This window comes from Mycteria americana, chromosome 3 (genome assembly GCF_035582795.1).
Source record: "Mycteria americana isolate JAX WOST 10 ecotype Jacksonville Zoo and Gardens chromosome 3, USCA_MyAme_1.0, whole genome shotgun sequence".
In the NCBI taxonomy this organism is placed as follows: domain Eukaryota; kingdom Metazoa; phylum Chordata; class Aves; order Ciconiiformes; family Ciconiidae; genus Mycteria; species Mycteria americana.
This window is the reverse complement of record NC_134367.1, coordinates 125,156,880-125,171,084: the sequence shown is the minus strand read 5'-3', so window position 1 is coordinate 125,171,084 and position 14,205 is coordinate 125,156,880. Positions and strand designations below refer to the sequence as shown.

At 39.3% G+C, this 14,205-nt stretch overlaps 2 protein-coding genes across 5 annotated transcripts in view; one reads left to right on the top strand and one right to left on the bottom strand.

Moving 5' to 3' along the window:
* The window catches only part of ESF1 (ESF1 nucleolar pre-rRNA processing protein), a 33,363-nt gene extending 31,403 nt beyond the window's left edge, over positions 1-1,960 (bottom strand). Inside the window, exons 1-2 of the mRNA XM_075496894.1 lie at positions 1,957-1,960; positions 629-1,325 (exon numbers count right to left, since the gene is read on the bottom strand). Coding sequence (XP_075353009.1) covers positions 629-1,325 — 697 coding nt within the window. The 5' untranslated portion in view covers positions 1,957-1,960. The remainder of the gene's footprint in view (positions 1-628; positions 1,326-1,956) is intronic.
* Positions 1,961-2,207: 247 nt separating this feature from the next.
* NDUFAF5 (NADH:ubiquinone oxidoreductase complex assembly factor 5) lies at positions 2,208-12,870 on the top strand. 4 transcript variants are annotated; one of them, XM_075496895.1, is made up of 11 exons: positions 2,209-2,515; positions 2,667-2,707; positions 3,000-3,063; positions 3,743-3,790; positions 3,890-3,993; positions 4,480-4,519; positions 6,304-6,501; positions 7,015-7,075; positions 8,344-8,427; positions 8,855-8,937; positions 9,063-12,870. In XM_075496895.1, exons 1-11 carry the CDS (start codon positions 2,243-2,245, stop codon positions 9,147-9,149), a joined length of 1,083 nt encoding a protein of 360 aa, XP_075353010.1. In that variant the 5' UTR covers positions 2,209-2,242; the 3' UTR covers positions 9,150-12,870. The 4 variants fall into 4 exon arrangements, 3 of the variants coding, with proteins under 3 accessions (XP_075353010.1, XP_075353011.1, XP_075353012.1); XM_075496897.1 differs by having other exon boundaries at positions 2,450-2,558; XR_012774935.1 differs by lacking the exon at positions 9,063-12,870 and having other exon boundaries at positions 2,208-2,515; positions 8,327-8,427; positions 8,855-8,919.
* The last annotated feature ends 1,335 nt before the right edge of the window (positions 12,871-14,205 follow it).

The window sequence follows — 14,205 nt, the reverse complement described above, 5'->3', positions numbered from 1 at the left end:
ATCAGGGAAGTGCAAACAACATAAATCACCAGTATCACCTCTTCAGCTTGTCTAATAATCTACTTGCTCTTTAGGCCCACAATTGTATTGTCAATCTCAAACTCTAATGAAATATTATTCTGTTATTTTATTTATATGTATAGAATCAACAGGTAGAAATTAGATTTCAATAATATAGGCTATTCGCATGCACAAGGAATATAAACAAAGTTTTTCTTCAAGTCGCCTGTTCTGCCTAATGGCCTCTAATATTAATGGCTTAATGCTGCCATCTTTATGCTTTCAGTCAACAAGCGCTGATATGCTGAAGCCTTCATGGTATCAGACCTTGTATTTGCTATGCAGTTAGATAAATGCAGTAGTGTACACGCTACTATACATTTTACTTTTCTAACTAACCAACAATTTCAGCTCCGGCAATTAAAAGGATATGAATGTTCACAATCTTACTGAAGAATGAGCACTGATGCTATAAAGAGCTGACCAACTCCGACTCTTCAGCAACACTGAATCCAAGTCAGTCAGCTATTTTATGACTGATCTTGCGAAAGATCTTCCATGAATAAAGCAAAAGCAACAACATCCAAGTAAACGCAGCCGAATTCTACTTGTTATTTGAACAACTAACCTGATTCTTTTATTTTTCCTCCTACGGAATGGTCCCTCCTGGGAACTTTAACCAATTTAGTACCAGTTGGTTGTGAAGATTTTTGGTTGTTTTGAATTGAAATTGATCTTCCTCCTGATGCATATCTTTGCTTGTTTTCCCCTTTGTGTAAAAGGCCCTTGTTTCCCCAAGAGCGATCAACTTCTGTTGCAGTTTTCTTAGAGTCCTCTTTCAAGTTGAATTTAGATGTAATTTTTTGTCTTTCATTTTTAAGGTCATCTAGTTTTGTCACCGCTTCACATGTTTGGTCCACCCCTTGTTTATTTATTTTGCTCTCCTCCCTAGGGAGACCATCAGCAAGTAGTTTTGCAGAATCCGCTTCTCCTTTACGTTTAGCTTTTTTCTTCTTTTTTTTCTTTTCAGTATGTTCTTTACTTTCATTTTCTGAAAGATCAGAGTCAGATTCTGACAGGGCATAAAATTTCCTGAGGTTCTCTGTAGAAGTATAGTTAATAGGGCGGCCTCTTTTATCCAGTGTATATTTCAGCTTAAACTTCTTGTCATGAAACATTGCTCGGAATCGTTTGTCAATCTTGATTTTACGTTCTTTTTCTGGCATCTCCCAAAATCTGGGATCTCTCGTAACACAGCTGAACCGCGCATCGCTCAGTATTTCCTCTTGGGATGACATTTTTGATGCTGTTGAAGACTTGGACATCTATGATATGGAAAAAAAACCCCACTTCTGATTAACAAAAACTTGATTAATATAGATTTAGACAGGCAATTGAAAAAAATTAAAGAAATATGCAAAGTTAGATTTCTAACCTATACCTAAAACGTTCTTTCCAAAAGCACATATGGCAATTTAAACGAGTCACAAATAATCCTGTAACTACCACAGTCTTGACCACACGCCTTAGCTTCCTCTGATAACGGACATACAGCTATAAAGACCATACTGGCTGCAGATGTAGTCTTAAATGATCCCCCGTCAATCCCGAACACGACCTCGAACAGTTTAACGGTCAGCCAAACCTCAGACTTGTTCTTCCCACAGGACTAGGGCATTCCACATTTCAAAGCGCCAGTTAAGAACGAAGTCAGCAAGAGCACGAGTGTTTTGGCGAGCTTAGGCTAGTGTCACCGGCAGCTCCGGCACAGGGAGAGGCTCAGCGCAGCTCAGCAGCAGCACGGCAGCACCAGTGCCTTCCCGAGACGCCCGCTGCCCTGCGCCGAGCCGGCTGCGGCACCACACTCCCTCCCCAACCCCAGCAACAACGAGGCCCCGAGGAGGGCCCCTGTGAGGAGCCCTGCTCGCACTGCCTGGCCGACCCGAGCCCACCGACCGTTAACGACCGTTAACGGCCGCCTCCGCCGCCGCGTCCTCCTCCTCCTCACCGCCCGGCTGCACTCCCTCACGCGGCGGCCCACAACCACAATGCACCACGCGCCGATGCAGCCACTTCCGGCGGCACTATGGCAGCCGCGACAAGACAAACCGCTCCCAGCCAATCACACGGCGCGACCGGCGGAAGGCTGGTGGCGGGTCGGCAGCGCGCATGCGCGGATAGGGGATGAGGGCAAGCCGGGCGGCTCCCGCGGTTGTTTTTTCCCGCGCATGCGCCAGGAGCCATGGGTGCTGCGGCGGCTGGAGGAGCCGCGGCGGCTGTTGGGGCGCGAGCCCTGAGGGGGCCCGGCCGCCCCGTCCTGCGGGCGGGCTGGGGCGGCGGATGTCGCCGGCTCTGGGCGCTGTCAGGACGAGCCGCGGCCGCTGCTTCTCCTCCCGCCGGCGCTTCCTCGGGTTCGGGCGCGCTGAGCCCCTTCGACCGGCGGCTGAAGCGGAAGCAGAAGAACTGGGCGGCGCTGCAGGCCGAGCCCGCCAAGTGCGACTACCTGCGGGAGGAGGTGGGGGCGGCGGCCGGCGGCCCGGGGCGGCCCCCTCGGCAAGGTGGGGGAGGCGTCAGCGAGGCGCGGAGGCGGGGGGGAACCGCCGGGGGCGAACTGCCGGGAGCGTGGGCGATGCCCGGCGCTGCTGACCGGCGGGCTTTCCCCCTAGGTCGGCGGCAGGATAGCGGACAGGGTGTTTGACATTACCAGGTAAGCCTCGCCGCGGGGGGGAGCGGGGCACCACCCCACGTCCCGCACACTCCTCTGCCGCTGCAGGGTCACGGTCAGGGGACGTGACCCTCGGGAGGAAACGCTGGCTTATGAGCGCCTTTCTTGTGAGCGCCTTTCTCTGCGCCTCCTCATAGCGGTAACCACAGAAGGATGGTCGATGTGTTTAGTTCGAAAAGACGTTTGGAAGTGAGCAGACAAAACTTAATACAGTCTAAAGCTTAAAACAGCTTAAGTTTTGATTACGTTTTGTGTTGCTAAACTTATCCTTTAGAACATTTCCTCTTGCTTTGGATGTTGGCTCTGGAAGAGGTTACATAGCTCAACATTTAACCAAGGTACTGTCTCCTCATACCTCAAGCGTTTAAAATAAATACGTATTTATTCCTCTGTTTTCAAATAGGGCTCTATTGTAACTTAAAGCAATCATCTGAATCTTGATGAGGTAACGCCTTTTTTTTTTTCCCTCTTATATCTGTAGCTACAGTCCAAAGATGTATGTAGTGCAGGCTGTTACTCTATATTTATTGTCACTGAAGGCTAGACAGATAGTAGTGCAAAGGAAGCTATCTGTTGTATGACAGTAAACCTTTAGCCTTGAGTTAGGGAGATGCAAGTTCTTTGATCAGTCTTTGTTGGACACACTTAGTTGTTAAAGAGAAGCATGGTTGTGGAGACTTCTAAATGGTGAACAGTTTACCCTTCATGAACCGTGCCGTAAGTAAAGGTACTTCATTGGCTGTTAATCCATGGTTTATACCTGACTGAACTTGCAAGAATCTGAAAATGCAGACTGTGTTTTCTGTTAGTACTTTTACCTCAGCTATTCTCCCTAGGGGCAATTACTAAGCATTATGTTGGGGGGGAAAATGCTTTCTGCTTTACGTAAAGTTTTATCAAGTGTTAAAGATATTCCTTGCAACTTATTATAAATATGTGTAAGCGTTCCAAAAAATGGCTAACGTCAACTTGTAAAACAACTTAAATATTTGATAGACTTTTTAAATTTTATTTCAGGAAACCGTTGAAAAACTTATTCAAGTTGATATTGCAGAGAATGCTTTAGTAAGTAGCTTTCTGAATGCTAATGTGCTTCAATTCCATGATATAGGAAAGCAAAAGAAGGGAGTTTCTGATGTTGTTTTTCTTCTAACCCAACATTAGAAAAATGCTGTAGAATCTGAAATCCCAACGGTCAGTGTTGTAGCTGATGAAGAATTCCTTCCTTTCAAAGAAGATACATTTGATCTTGTTGTTAGCAGCTTAAGGTATGTGTTAATCATTTATTTACATTTTAGTTTTTAGTTAAAGATGTCAAATAATGTTCTTTTTGGAGTAACTTTAAGGAAAAAAAGAGAATTATTAATAGTCCATTAAACAGCAAGAAGAAATGTACTTGCATAGTCAATATGAGTGTACATTAGGAAAAACTGCTGTCCTGGTGGTTCTTACTGTTTTGTTTGTTTGTTTTCCTTCAAAACACATGTAGCTTCTCTCTTTCCTGCATTTTGACAAACTAGTCTTCAGGACTTGCATCTTCTCAACTTCAACAAGCAAACAAAAAAAAGCTATTTGTATGAACTTTTGTTTTTATTTAGTCTCACTTTTAGGCAGGCATTTCAGAACTTTTGCAGCTTGAGAAACTAGTTTGTTGCTTTGGCTTCTGAAACATACTTAGATAATGTAACAATTATTTGCATGCCCTAAATTTTATTTAATATGCAATTATAAAATGTACACTTCTCTTATTTCAGCTTACATTGGGTGAATGACCTTCCTAAAGCTTTTAGAGAGGTAAGAAACTTTTTTAATACTAAACATGAACACTTGCCATTTAGAGCTCTCTATATTTCCAAGTCCTCTTTAAATAAGAGGCACAGAAATGGCTTATGTTGCTCACAAGTATTTTTTGCAGTATTTTTGGCAGTTTGAGGAGCATCATTTGATATTTCTACTAATTTACTGCCTCAAAACAATTTGGAATAAATAACTGTGAAACAACATGTTTGTATAATATTTTATAGTCTCAACAGCTGAGATCATGGTAACTAATCTGGTAAACTGAGGTAACGCTATTGATTTTATTGTGTGTTAGCTCTTACTTCTTGTAGTACAAGAGTTTTCTAAATCTAACTTCTCCAGAACTACTTTACGGAACTGGTTTTATTTTTATGTCTCAGCTGTTTATTTTGAAATACAACTTTAATCAGATAAAGGCTTTTTGATTTTTAAATGAAGCAAATAGTTGTTAAGGACAGAAAACTGAAACTGTTACTGAAAAAGATCTGATTGTGGATTATTTCAGCTCCTTCCTGGAGGGGAAAACTTTTTTCAAATGGACTAACTGGGGAGCAAGAGCAAGGAATATTTTAATCAGTTTGCCATTTTTTTGTTTATTTCAAATTGGTCAGTCATTACAGTGCTATTCTATCACCTGTTGGTATGAATAGGAGCACCCTACTGTTATGGAAATAATAAAAATAGAAAATGGAATGCCTTCAGCACTTAAAAAAAAAAGACTTGGAAAGAAATATATCATTTTCTCTGGAATGTAAGTGTTCGATGGAGTGTCAAATGTTTTTACTCCCACAGTAAAAATAACTGACACATTATAATGTCCCATAAAGGGGAGGGAACTGGGGTTCTTGGCCAACTTTCATCATGAATGCTCATTTCCTACATTGGGACCACTGGCTTTAACTAATGGAAACTGCCTTCAACTGCTTAAATTTCTTACCTGTCAATTAAAGTCGTCTTTATTAGCAGAGAAAAGGTAGCTTGATTAATACTTAATTAAAAACTAGTTTAAAAGATTTTTGTTTCAAATCAGTAAGGTAAACTGTCTGAAGCTTTTGCTGTCTTGTTAGCCTGATTATGTAATATGGGTCTTCTGGATGTCTAAACCAGGGATCATTGCCAGTTCTTAAGGAAAAAAGAAAGTATGAATTTGTTGGCCTTCTCAGTAGGAAGGGGCCTGGGACTTGCTAGACAAGAAAGCAGCTTGTCAACCTTGGCGTTTGAGACATGATATTGCTATTCTAGCTAGTTAAAAATAAGTAGGGGTAGACGTAATAAGAATTGCATTACTCTGTTGTCTGTTCAGAAGTGCAAAGATCCCTACTAGAAACTAAGGCCTCCATTTCTCTTAAATCAAGCCATTAAAAAGTATTTTTGCTGCCCTCATCTGAGAAACTAAAAGTAAGCAGAAGCTATTTTAATCTACCTTATTTTCAGAAGTAAATTAATTGAGGATAATGTTTTAGGAGTATCCCATTGAAAATAGTTTTACCCTAGATTTCCACAGTGCATTTTGAGTTTCCTGACTGTAAGTGTAATTTCTGGGGATTCACTCTTTCTTAAGAACAAATAGTCTCTTTTCAGACAGATTATTTATCTTGCAGTGTTACCAAAAGCTTTGGCCCAGCTTGCTTTGTGGAATACAGTCAACGTTAAAAACCTGTTACAACTATTATAATGACTGCTTTTAAGCTCATTTAAAAAAAAAAAACTCCTAAGAACTTCTTACTTACATAGGCTTAATAACAAAACCCATTATTTTTTTTTTTTCTGTGTTATAGATTCACCAAGTTCTTAAGCCAGATGGAGTATTCATTGGTGCAATGTTTGGGGGAGACACTCTGTATGAGCTTCGCTGCTCTTTGCAGCTAGCAGAATTGGAGAGGGAAGGGGGATTTTCTCCTCACGTATCACCATTCACTGCTGTGTCTGATTTGGGACATCTGCTGTCGGGAGCTGGCTTTAACACCCTGACTGTGGTAATTATAAATAAAAGAACAATCCAGAACATCAGAGCTGCTGGTATATAAAAAAATACTATTTACGAATGTATTAGTAATGTACTGCTTCCTTCTGCATGTTGTGCACCTTGCTGAATAAGTTTCCGAAATAGCCTGGACTGCCTCTGTCCTTGGCTTCGCTGTGATTAATGAAACCAACTGAAGTGTATCTTTGGCTAGTGGCCCAGCAGAATTTGGATGGTTTTCCTGGAGAAATGTCAGAGAATATTAGACCTGCTTGAAAAAACTTTAGACACTCTTGCTGTTTCTTCTGAAACCAAGAAGAAAATAATGGCATTTCAATTAAAATTTTATTGCATTTGGGATACTAAACAAAACTTTTTAGAAATGTGAAGACAGTATATTCTTCTGAGAAATCCGCAGTTTGAACAGAAGTGGCAGATGAACAGTCCGTTAGCAGCTCTGAAGGCTAGCATAATGCTACTGTCTTAGCTTGATACGCTGTAAAACTAAGCTTCTCAATTCTTCTAGGATACTGATGAAATTCAGGTCAACTACCCAGGGTTGTTTGAGGTTATGGAAGACTTGCAAGGCAAGTATATACTTCTTGGAAACAAATATTTTCTTTATCAGTGATGCAGACACAGAAGTTTCACTGTGTGTTTCTTAACTCCAAATCATAGAATGATTTGGCTTGGAAGGGACTTTTAAAGGTCATCTAGTCCAACCCCCTTGCAATGAGCAGGGACTTTTTCAGCTAGATCAGGTTGCTCAGTGCCCTGTCCAGCCTGACCTTGAATGTTTCCAGGGATGGGGCATCTACCACCTCTCTGGGCAACCTGTTCCAGTGTTTCACCACCCTCATGGTAAAAAATGTCTTCCTTAAAAAAAAAAAAAAAAAAAAAAAGCTTATTTTAACAGTGGAAGCATTACTTTTTTCCTGATCTCTAGTGAGTCAGGAGATTATGCCTGTAAGCAGATTTGTGTTGGGAAGCAGAAGTCAAAGATTTGCTACTTTGTGGTCTGCTATAAATTTTCTGGTTCCCTTGTATTCCCATTCTTTGTCAGCCTGTTCAGTGTAAGCTGTTGAAAAGCCCTGAAAGGGAGACAGAAGCATACATCCTACATACTAACTTTTCCTGTGAGCCTCCCTAATTATCAGGACTTTCAGGAAACTGCTTTGGAATGAGAAAAAATAGACCCTCAAATTGGAGTCTGCTGAGGGCAAAAAACCAATTGAGATGCTTAACAATTGAGTTAGTATTCTGATTGCCTTTGTCAGGGATTGTAAAGTAGTCACTCATATGCAGTCAGTTGTTACTTACAGAGCAATTCAGGGCACCCTCTTACTCTGGGTCAGCTGCTGTTGTTCAGAGTAATTCCTTAATGAAAATAAAACTTTCATTCTCTGCGGGAACATTCAGATGCAGTAAGTGATTAAAGAGATTAGAATTGTGGCTAATTTATTTCTTACTAAAAATTTATTGGGATAGTCATTTTGATGCTTATCTGTTAAAAAAAATTACATGTGAGTGGTGTGTCTGAATAAACACTTTGGACTCGTGCTTAAAATAAATTATACTAGAAAACCTAAATGTTTGAAGACTCAGCTGAAGTAATAATTTGAAATCATTCCTAGCAATACAAACTGTAAATTGCAAAGCATTGGCATTAAAAGACTTGGATTCTTACAGGTAAGAAATTCACCTAATTATTTGCGGTATGTTGTTCTCTCTTACAGTGAGACTCAGAGGATTCTAGACTTATTCTGGTTTAGTAAAAATCTGTCATTAGTGCATGACACTTAACTCATGGCATATGCTATATCTTCTTTTTCTTAAAGCTAAAACATATTTTTAGGTATGGGGGAGAGTAATTGCTCTTGGAATAGAAAACCTCTGCTACACAGGGAGACGATGTTGGCAGCTGCTGCAATATACCGAGGTAAGTATTTCAGAGGTAATGGGTTAATCTGAAATGACTTTAAGAACATATTTTGGATGTCTTTTTCTCTGACTTCTGTGTGTTTAAAAAAAAAAAAAAAACCCACCAAAACCAAAAAAACCCAAACACCAAAAAACAAAACAAACCCCAAACAAACAAAAAAACCAAAACCAAACAAACCAAAAAACTCAAACATTTTTGAATAGAACAAAATACCATTATCGTACAGATATTTTTAACCTTAATTGTAATGACAGGATTTGAACTATGTTGATGCACCAGTATGAGATATTTTTATTGTCCCAAATCTTTCACCAAGAGTCATTATGATGAATATGTCATACTTAGTTCTAATGTTCTGAGAACTAAGTATTTCTTAGAACTGATGTTCCGTGTACCTTTTTTCTCTCCCTTCCTGCCCTAACAGAAATGTACGGAAATAGCGATGGCTCAGTACCTGCCACATTTCAGGTCTACTACATGATTGGCTGGAAATTCCATGAATCACAGGTAATGTGAAGCTGAACTATTTTCTCCTTGAAGGTACTTTTGAAATTACTGATGCTTTAAAAGCTTTTTACAAAATATTTTAACTTAAAATTAGCCCTATATATTTTTTCTTCTTTTTTTCTTAGGCAAGACCAGCCCAGAGAGGTTCTGCAACAGTTTCATTTGGAGATCTGGCAAAAATAGATGGACTTCTTTCAAGAGGAAAAAAATAGTTCTTCATCAGAAATCTTAGTTGTCTTGAAGCTTCTGCAAAACTTCTAATTGCAGATAGTCTTCACTCGTGCTTATTTTGTGATGACATTCTGAAATGATAATAATATGCACGCAGCAGGGTTTTTTGTTTGGAGGGGGTTTTTTTACCGCCTGTGCTACAACATCAGCTGTGTAAAATGGTGTTCACTTTTTCTTTCCAGAGAAATATTTGAGCATTATTTTAAGTGAATGCTTCCCAACTTTTGATTAAATTACTGTTCTCAAATGTAATGCCTCTTCTAGCATTTCAGTATCACAGACTGCTCCAGGTATGATTTGCAAGTCTTGAGTGTATATCACCCTGCATTATTTTTTAATTATTCCTAAAGGATTGTAGATCATAATAAAGAATAGTACTTGGTGGCAAGTGTATTTATAAGACATCCTATAAGAGAAAATATCAGCAAATACACAGGTCTAAATTATTATGGTTTTTGTGGGTTGGAAATTATGGGTAAAAAGTTAGTCAGTTATTCTTTGAAATTTGAATGTTTGACTTGTGTATAAGGAAGTGGTTAAGTAAGTTCTGTATTATAAATATACCTCAGGTTGCTACCCTTCACCTACAGCCCTCAAGGTCAATTACTTTTCCTTCCACCCCCAAAGCTAGAAATGCTTCTGAACCTGAATAGTAGAGCTCAGCCATTAAGAAAGAGCTACAACGAAGCATCCAGCTAACAGAATGTATATATCATGATTTGACTTAATTTACTGAAAGGAGTAACAAGCAGAAGGGTCACCTAGCATGACTCAGATGGACATGTACATTTCAAATTAGTTAATTAGCTTAGAATTGGCATTCTGTGGAGTTGGTACTCTTTTGGAGTTCCATAGCTTTTTTTTACCTGTTCTTTTATCTGATAGCATGTTAAAAATTAAAGAGGATACTTTATCTAAATACTAGTTAAAAATTACATTTACACGTTAACTTTCTGCTTTCTGATAACTTTCTGCTATCAGAGGCTGAAAAGCATGAAGTACACTTTTTTTCTCCTTAGCTGTGACATGGAGCTATGACTTTTCCTGTATATAACTGCATTACCAGAAATTGATATTAGTTACAAATATGGCCCACTAACCTGAGGTGTTTAGAAAAAATATCTACTCAGAGATTTCACTTGATTGTAGTACTGATAGAAAATGGTAGAAACGAGAAGCATGAAGAATATGTAATCAGGTATGCCGTTCAATCAGTTTTGTCATTGTGTCTAGGTGTTGTATCTATACTGGTGAAACGAAAGCTTCTCTAGGCTTGTTTTAAGATTATCCAGCAGGTGGAGTTTGACAGAATGGTGTGGCACAGACCAAACAGGCAAGGTAGGCAGAAGCCTTCATATTCTGTCAACGATTATTGCATTATGATTCAAAGACTAATACAGATATTACAGTTACCTTCTACTGCTTAACCAGTGTTCAATTTTCAAAATAACAGAAATGCTGTTCAGAAAGAAACTATTCATGCAGTATTCAGCTGGCTAGAAGATCAATTTAAAGGCCTAATTTGGGGGTTTATTTTTTCTACCAGGCTTTGGCTTTGAGTAAGAAATGGTCAGAGAAGGTACAAAACATCATGATAAGGAGGGTAGGAATATTTCGTCCTGCTTTTGCTTATAAGCCTAATCCATAATTATTCAAGGGGAATGAGTTCATCTTTCATTTTCCTTAGAACAGTAACCCTTCTGGAAAAAGGGGGAGAGGCTGTAAGTGGTCTGATAACCTTTATAGCCCTTTATCTTAAGACTAAATCTAAACCAAGAGTTTGTTTCTCTGAAAGCCTCTTTTTTTTAATAGTACATCAATGGACTTAGTACAAGAAACTGCATCTCTCTACAAATCTTCTCTGGCTTAAATAAAATGCACTTATTTCAAGGGGAAAATCTCCAGTTTCCCAGATGTAGGTTTCTATGAAGTTATATGTCGAATGACTGTAGCTTTATGCATTTTTGCTTTAGTAGGTTAATTTCCAGTCACTTGAGCTGGTGGTTGTGACTCAGATGTGTTAAGGGAATGAGGAGGTGGAATGTGCTGGGTAAATGTTAATTGGAGAAGTGCTCCTACTGTGCTTGTTTGAAGCACTCAGAGAAAAGGAAGGATTTCCAGTTCTTTGATTCCATATTCCACGGATGGAATATGTAAACAGTAAAGTAGGTAGGAATGTGGTTTAGTAATGGGGAAATGAACATTCTGAACAGGGAGAAATAGAAGAGTAGTTTTCTTCCTAGCACTTGGAAAAAAGTTTAGATATTCCGTTAACTTGCAAAAGGGCTGGGGAGTAGTAGAAGTGAGGAGTAATAAATACGGCATTGGAGCAGTGTTGGTTGGAATTAGGGGGCATGCAACTGACAGGTAAGGTGTTCGTTTCCCTGGCTGACTACATTTGAATAACTGCCTCTTATGTGTGTTTTTAACTGCAATTATTTTTTTTTCTGTAGTATTTCTTGGAATTTTAGGTTACTCTGGTTTCCACTAGTCAATTTTCTTTGTATGGCACTTGAATGAATAGCTTTGAAAATGGTTAGTTTACTATGAACAGATGTTTTTGTCACATAAGGCTCTGTTATATTTTAATTCTCTTTTTCAGATTTAAGTCTATGGCTTTCTAAAATTGTAATGAAGAAGAATGTGGTTGCCAGTTGCTAGTCTAGAAATTATTTTAAACTCTAAGTGCATGCTAAAAATCAGCTTTTGCAGAGTAAGTAAATTCTAAAAAGTAGTTGCTAAGGTGACATAATGTCTCTTGTAAGCTTAGTTAGTTTTAAAATTCTTTATGCATAATACAGAATGTTTTTCTCCTGATTACAGAAGAATAGAAAAAAGAATTATGGGAGATAATTATTTTGACTAATCGTTAGGAGCCCATATATAAAAAAAAAGTTTAGAAGAAGCACATTTACACTTAATGAACAAGTGAACACTTTTTGAGCCTCAGAAAGGTTCTGAGGGTCTGAGTCCTGAGGGTCTGAGTCACAGATCAATGAGCATGCTTGTTCAGTGTCTTTGAGTACAAGATCTGTCAATGTATAATTTTATGCAAGTCTACTTAGGATATAGGGATGATAATGAGGCCCTACATTTTGTAACCCTAGCATTAGATTTTGCAGATCTATGCTTTCAAAAGACTGAGAATTTGTGAAGTTAAAACATGGTGAAGGATTCTTGATTACCTCTAATTTATAAAAATGTCATCAGCAGAAGTACAGAAGTGAACCATACAAAATTAAATCTAACTGCATTTTTTTACTCTGCTTAAAAAAGAAATAAATATGAATGACACTTTTTTGAATGTTTTCTAGAAGTGAGCCAAAACTAAACTTTGTCAGTTGCAGGGGGAGAAACACACCAATCTTTCATATGGTGTTTAACTGGAATTTCCTGATGCAAAGATCTGATCTAGTGGATTAAATTCATTAGAGCATCTTGTTCAAGAAGCCACATTAAGAAAGCTAGCATATATGTTAAACCTTTTAAATTTTCATTTGTCTAACCCAAGAACTTAATATCCACTTCTCAAAGATGTGATCTATTTTGGCCCAGGTTTTGGAGACGCTATTTTGGGGAGTACAGTTATTGTAGTAGTTTGATTGGAATCAGTCTGAGTACTGAAGCAAAGTGACCTGTATAGCTAGTTGGTTGATTTCCTGAATATCTTAAGTGCCCTCAGGTAAAGGAAAAGAAAAAAGAGAATAAGAAAAGGAAAAGCCTGAGACAGTTAAGATTTAGCTGAAGGCTGCATATCAGTGTGAAGCAGAAAACACTGAAGAGAGTGCAGGTGCTTCTTGTAGGGGAAAACAACTTGTGGCTTAAATCAAGTTAGAATTGAAGTGGTTTGTTGATTTATTAATAGCTTGTAATTAACTGTTAGTCCGTGAACTATACATGTGGGGTTAATAGCAGCAATATAACAGATAAATGACTGTACTAGACCCTTGCAAAACCTTAGTAAACACCTTCAGATATCGAAACGCTGTTCTACAGCAATCTCCCCCAAGTTTGCAGTTACATGCTCACCTCTATCCCTTTAACAGGAGGTTTGGGTTATAAGAGCCCACTCTTCTAGAATTACATTACCCTATTTACATGCATGTTCTTTGGAGATGCAGATGCTGTAGCTGCATGCTTACCTGTGCTGTTCCCTACGCTCCACTAATCCATCCACCTGCTGGGATAGCACCCCACAAGGTGATGTGCAGACACCCCAGCAGCGGTCAGTGCTTCTTGCACCCTGTACTGTCAGCCAACTGGCAGGCATGCAGGCTACTCCTGGCTGCTGGGGAGGATGCTCCCTGGGGCCTCAACAGAGCTTGAGATGCCAGAGGGCATCTTTTCAGTGTCAGACCAGGTTTGGACTGCTGCTCTCTTCTCACTGTTAGAAATGTTAGTGCTTTTTATACTTGATTTTGAGCTGACTCTCTTCTCTGCACCCAAGGTGCAGAGTGGTAACTGCCTGGTTACTGTTTAATGTGGCCGATGGTTGTCTTCATTTTCAGCCTTACCAGATTTTGAGCAAATACCCTCTCAGTTTTGGATATTCTGTTCACACACATTGCACTCGTATTTCTATCTTAGCAGCTGGTGTTGTCCAGGCTTTTTTGCCAAGAGGAGGCCATGTGGATTTCCCCCACAATGTGGAGCTGTTTCTTGGGGTACAAGGTACATTAATAAAGTAAGGGACAAAGTCCTTCTCAGAAAAAACGTTTCTGTTTCGAATCTTATGTTGCAGCAGTGATGATGAATACTGGGGAATCTTACTTGGCCTCAAAGTGTTCATGATGGGCTGGAATGTATCACAATATAGCAGTTTTCTAATGATAATGCGTAAAATAAGGAGGCTTAATTTTTACCGCGCTATTGAATCCCAATTCATGCATCTGTTTTTCTGCATTCTGTAGGGATTCCTTGCACTTTGTACACGTAGAAGTGCAACTTGAAGTTGTGATCTCCATGTTACGTGTGACTTCTGATCATTGACCTATTCTTTTACTATTGCACCCAGAGTTTGTGTGAGTACACTAAGAA

Coding starts and splice junctions, on each gene's coding strand:
- NDUFAF5 (XM_075496895.1), top strand. CDS start 2,243: ATGGGTGCTGCGGCGGCTGGAGGAGCCGCGGCGGCTGTTGGGGCGCGA. Junction 4,520..6,303: donor TTCCTAAAGCTTTTAGAGAG/GTAAGAAACTTT, acceptor TCTGTGTTATAG/ATTCACCAAGTTCTTAAGCC. Junction 7,076..8,343: donor GGTTATGGAAGACTTGCAAG/GCAAGTATATAC, acceptor ACATATTTTTAG/GTATGGGGGAGAGTAATTGC.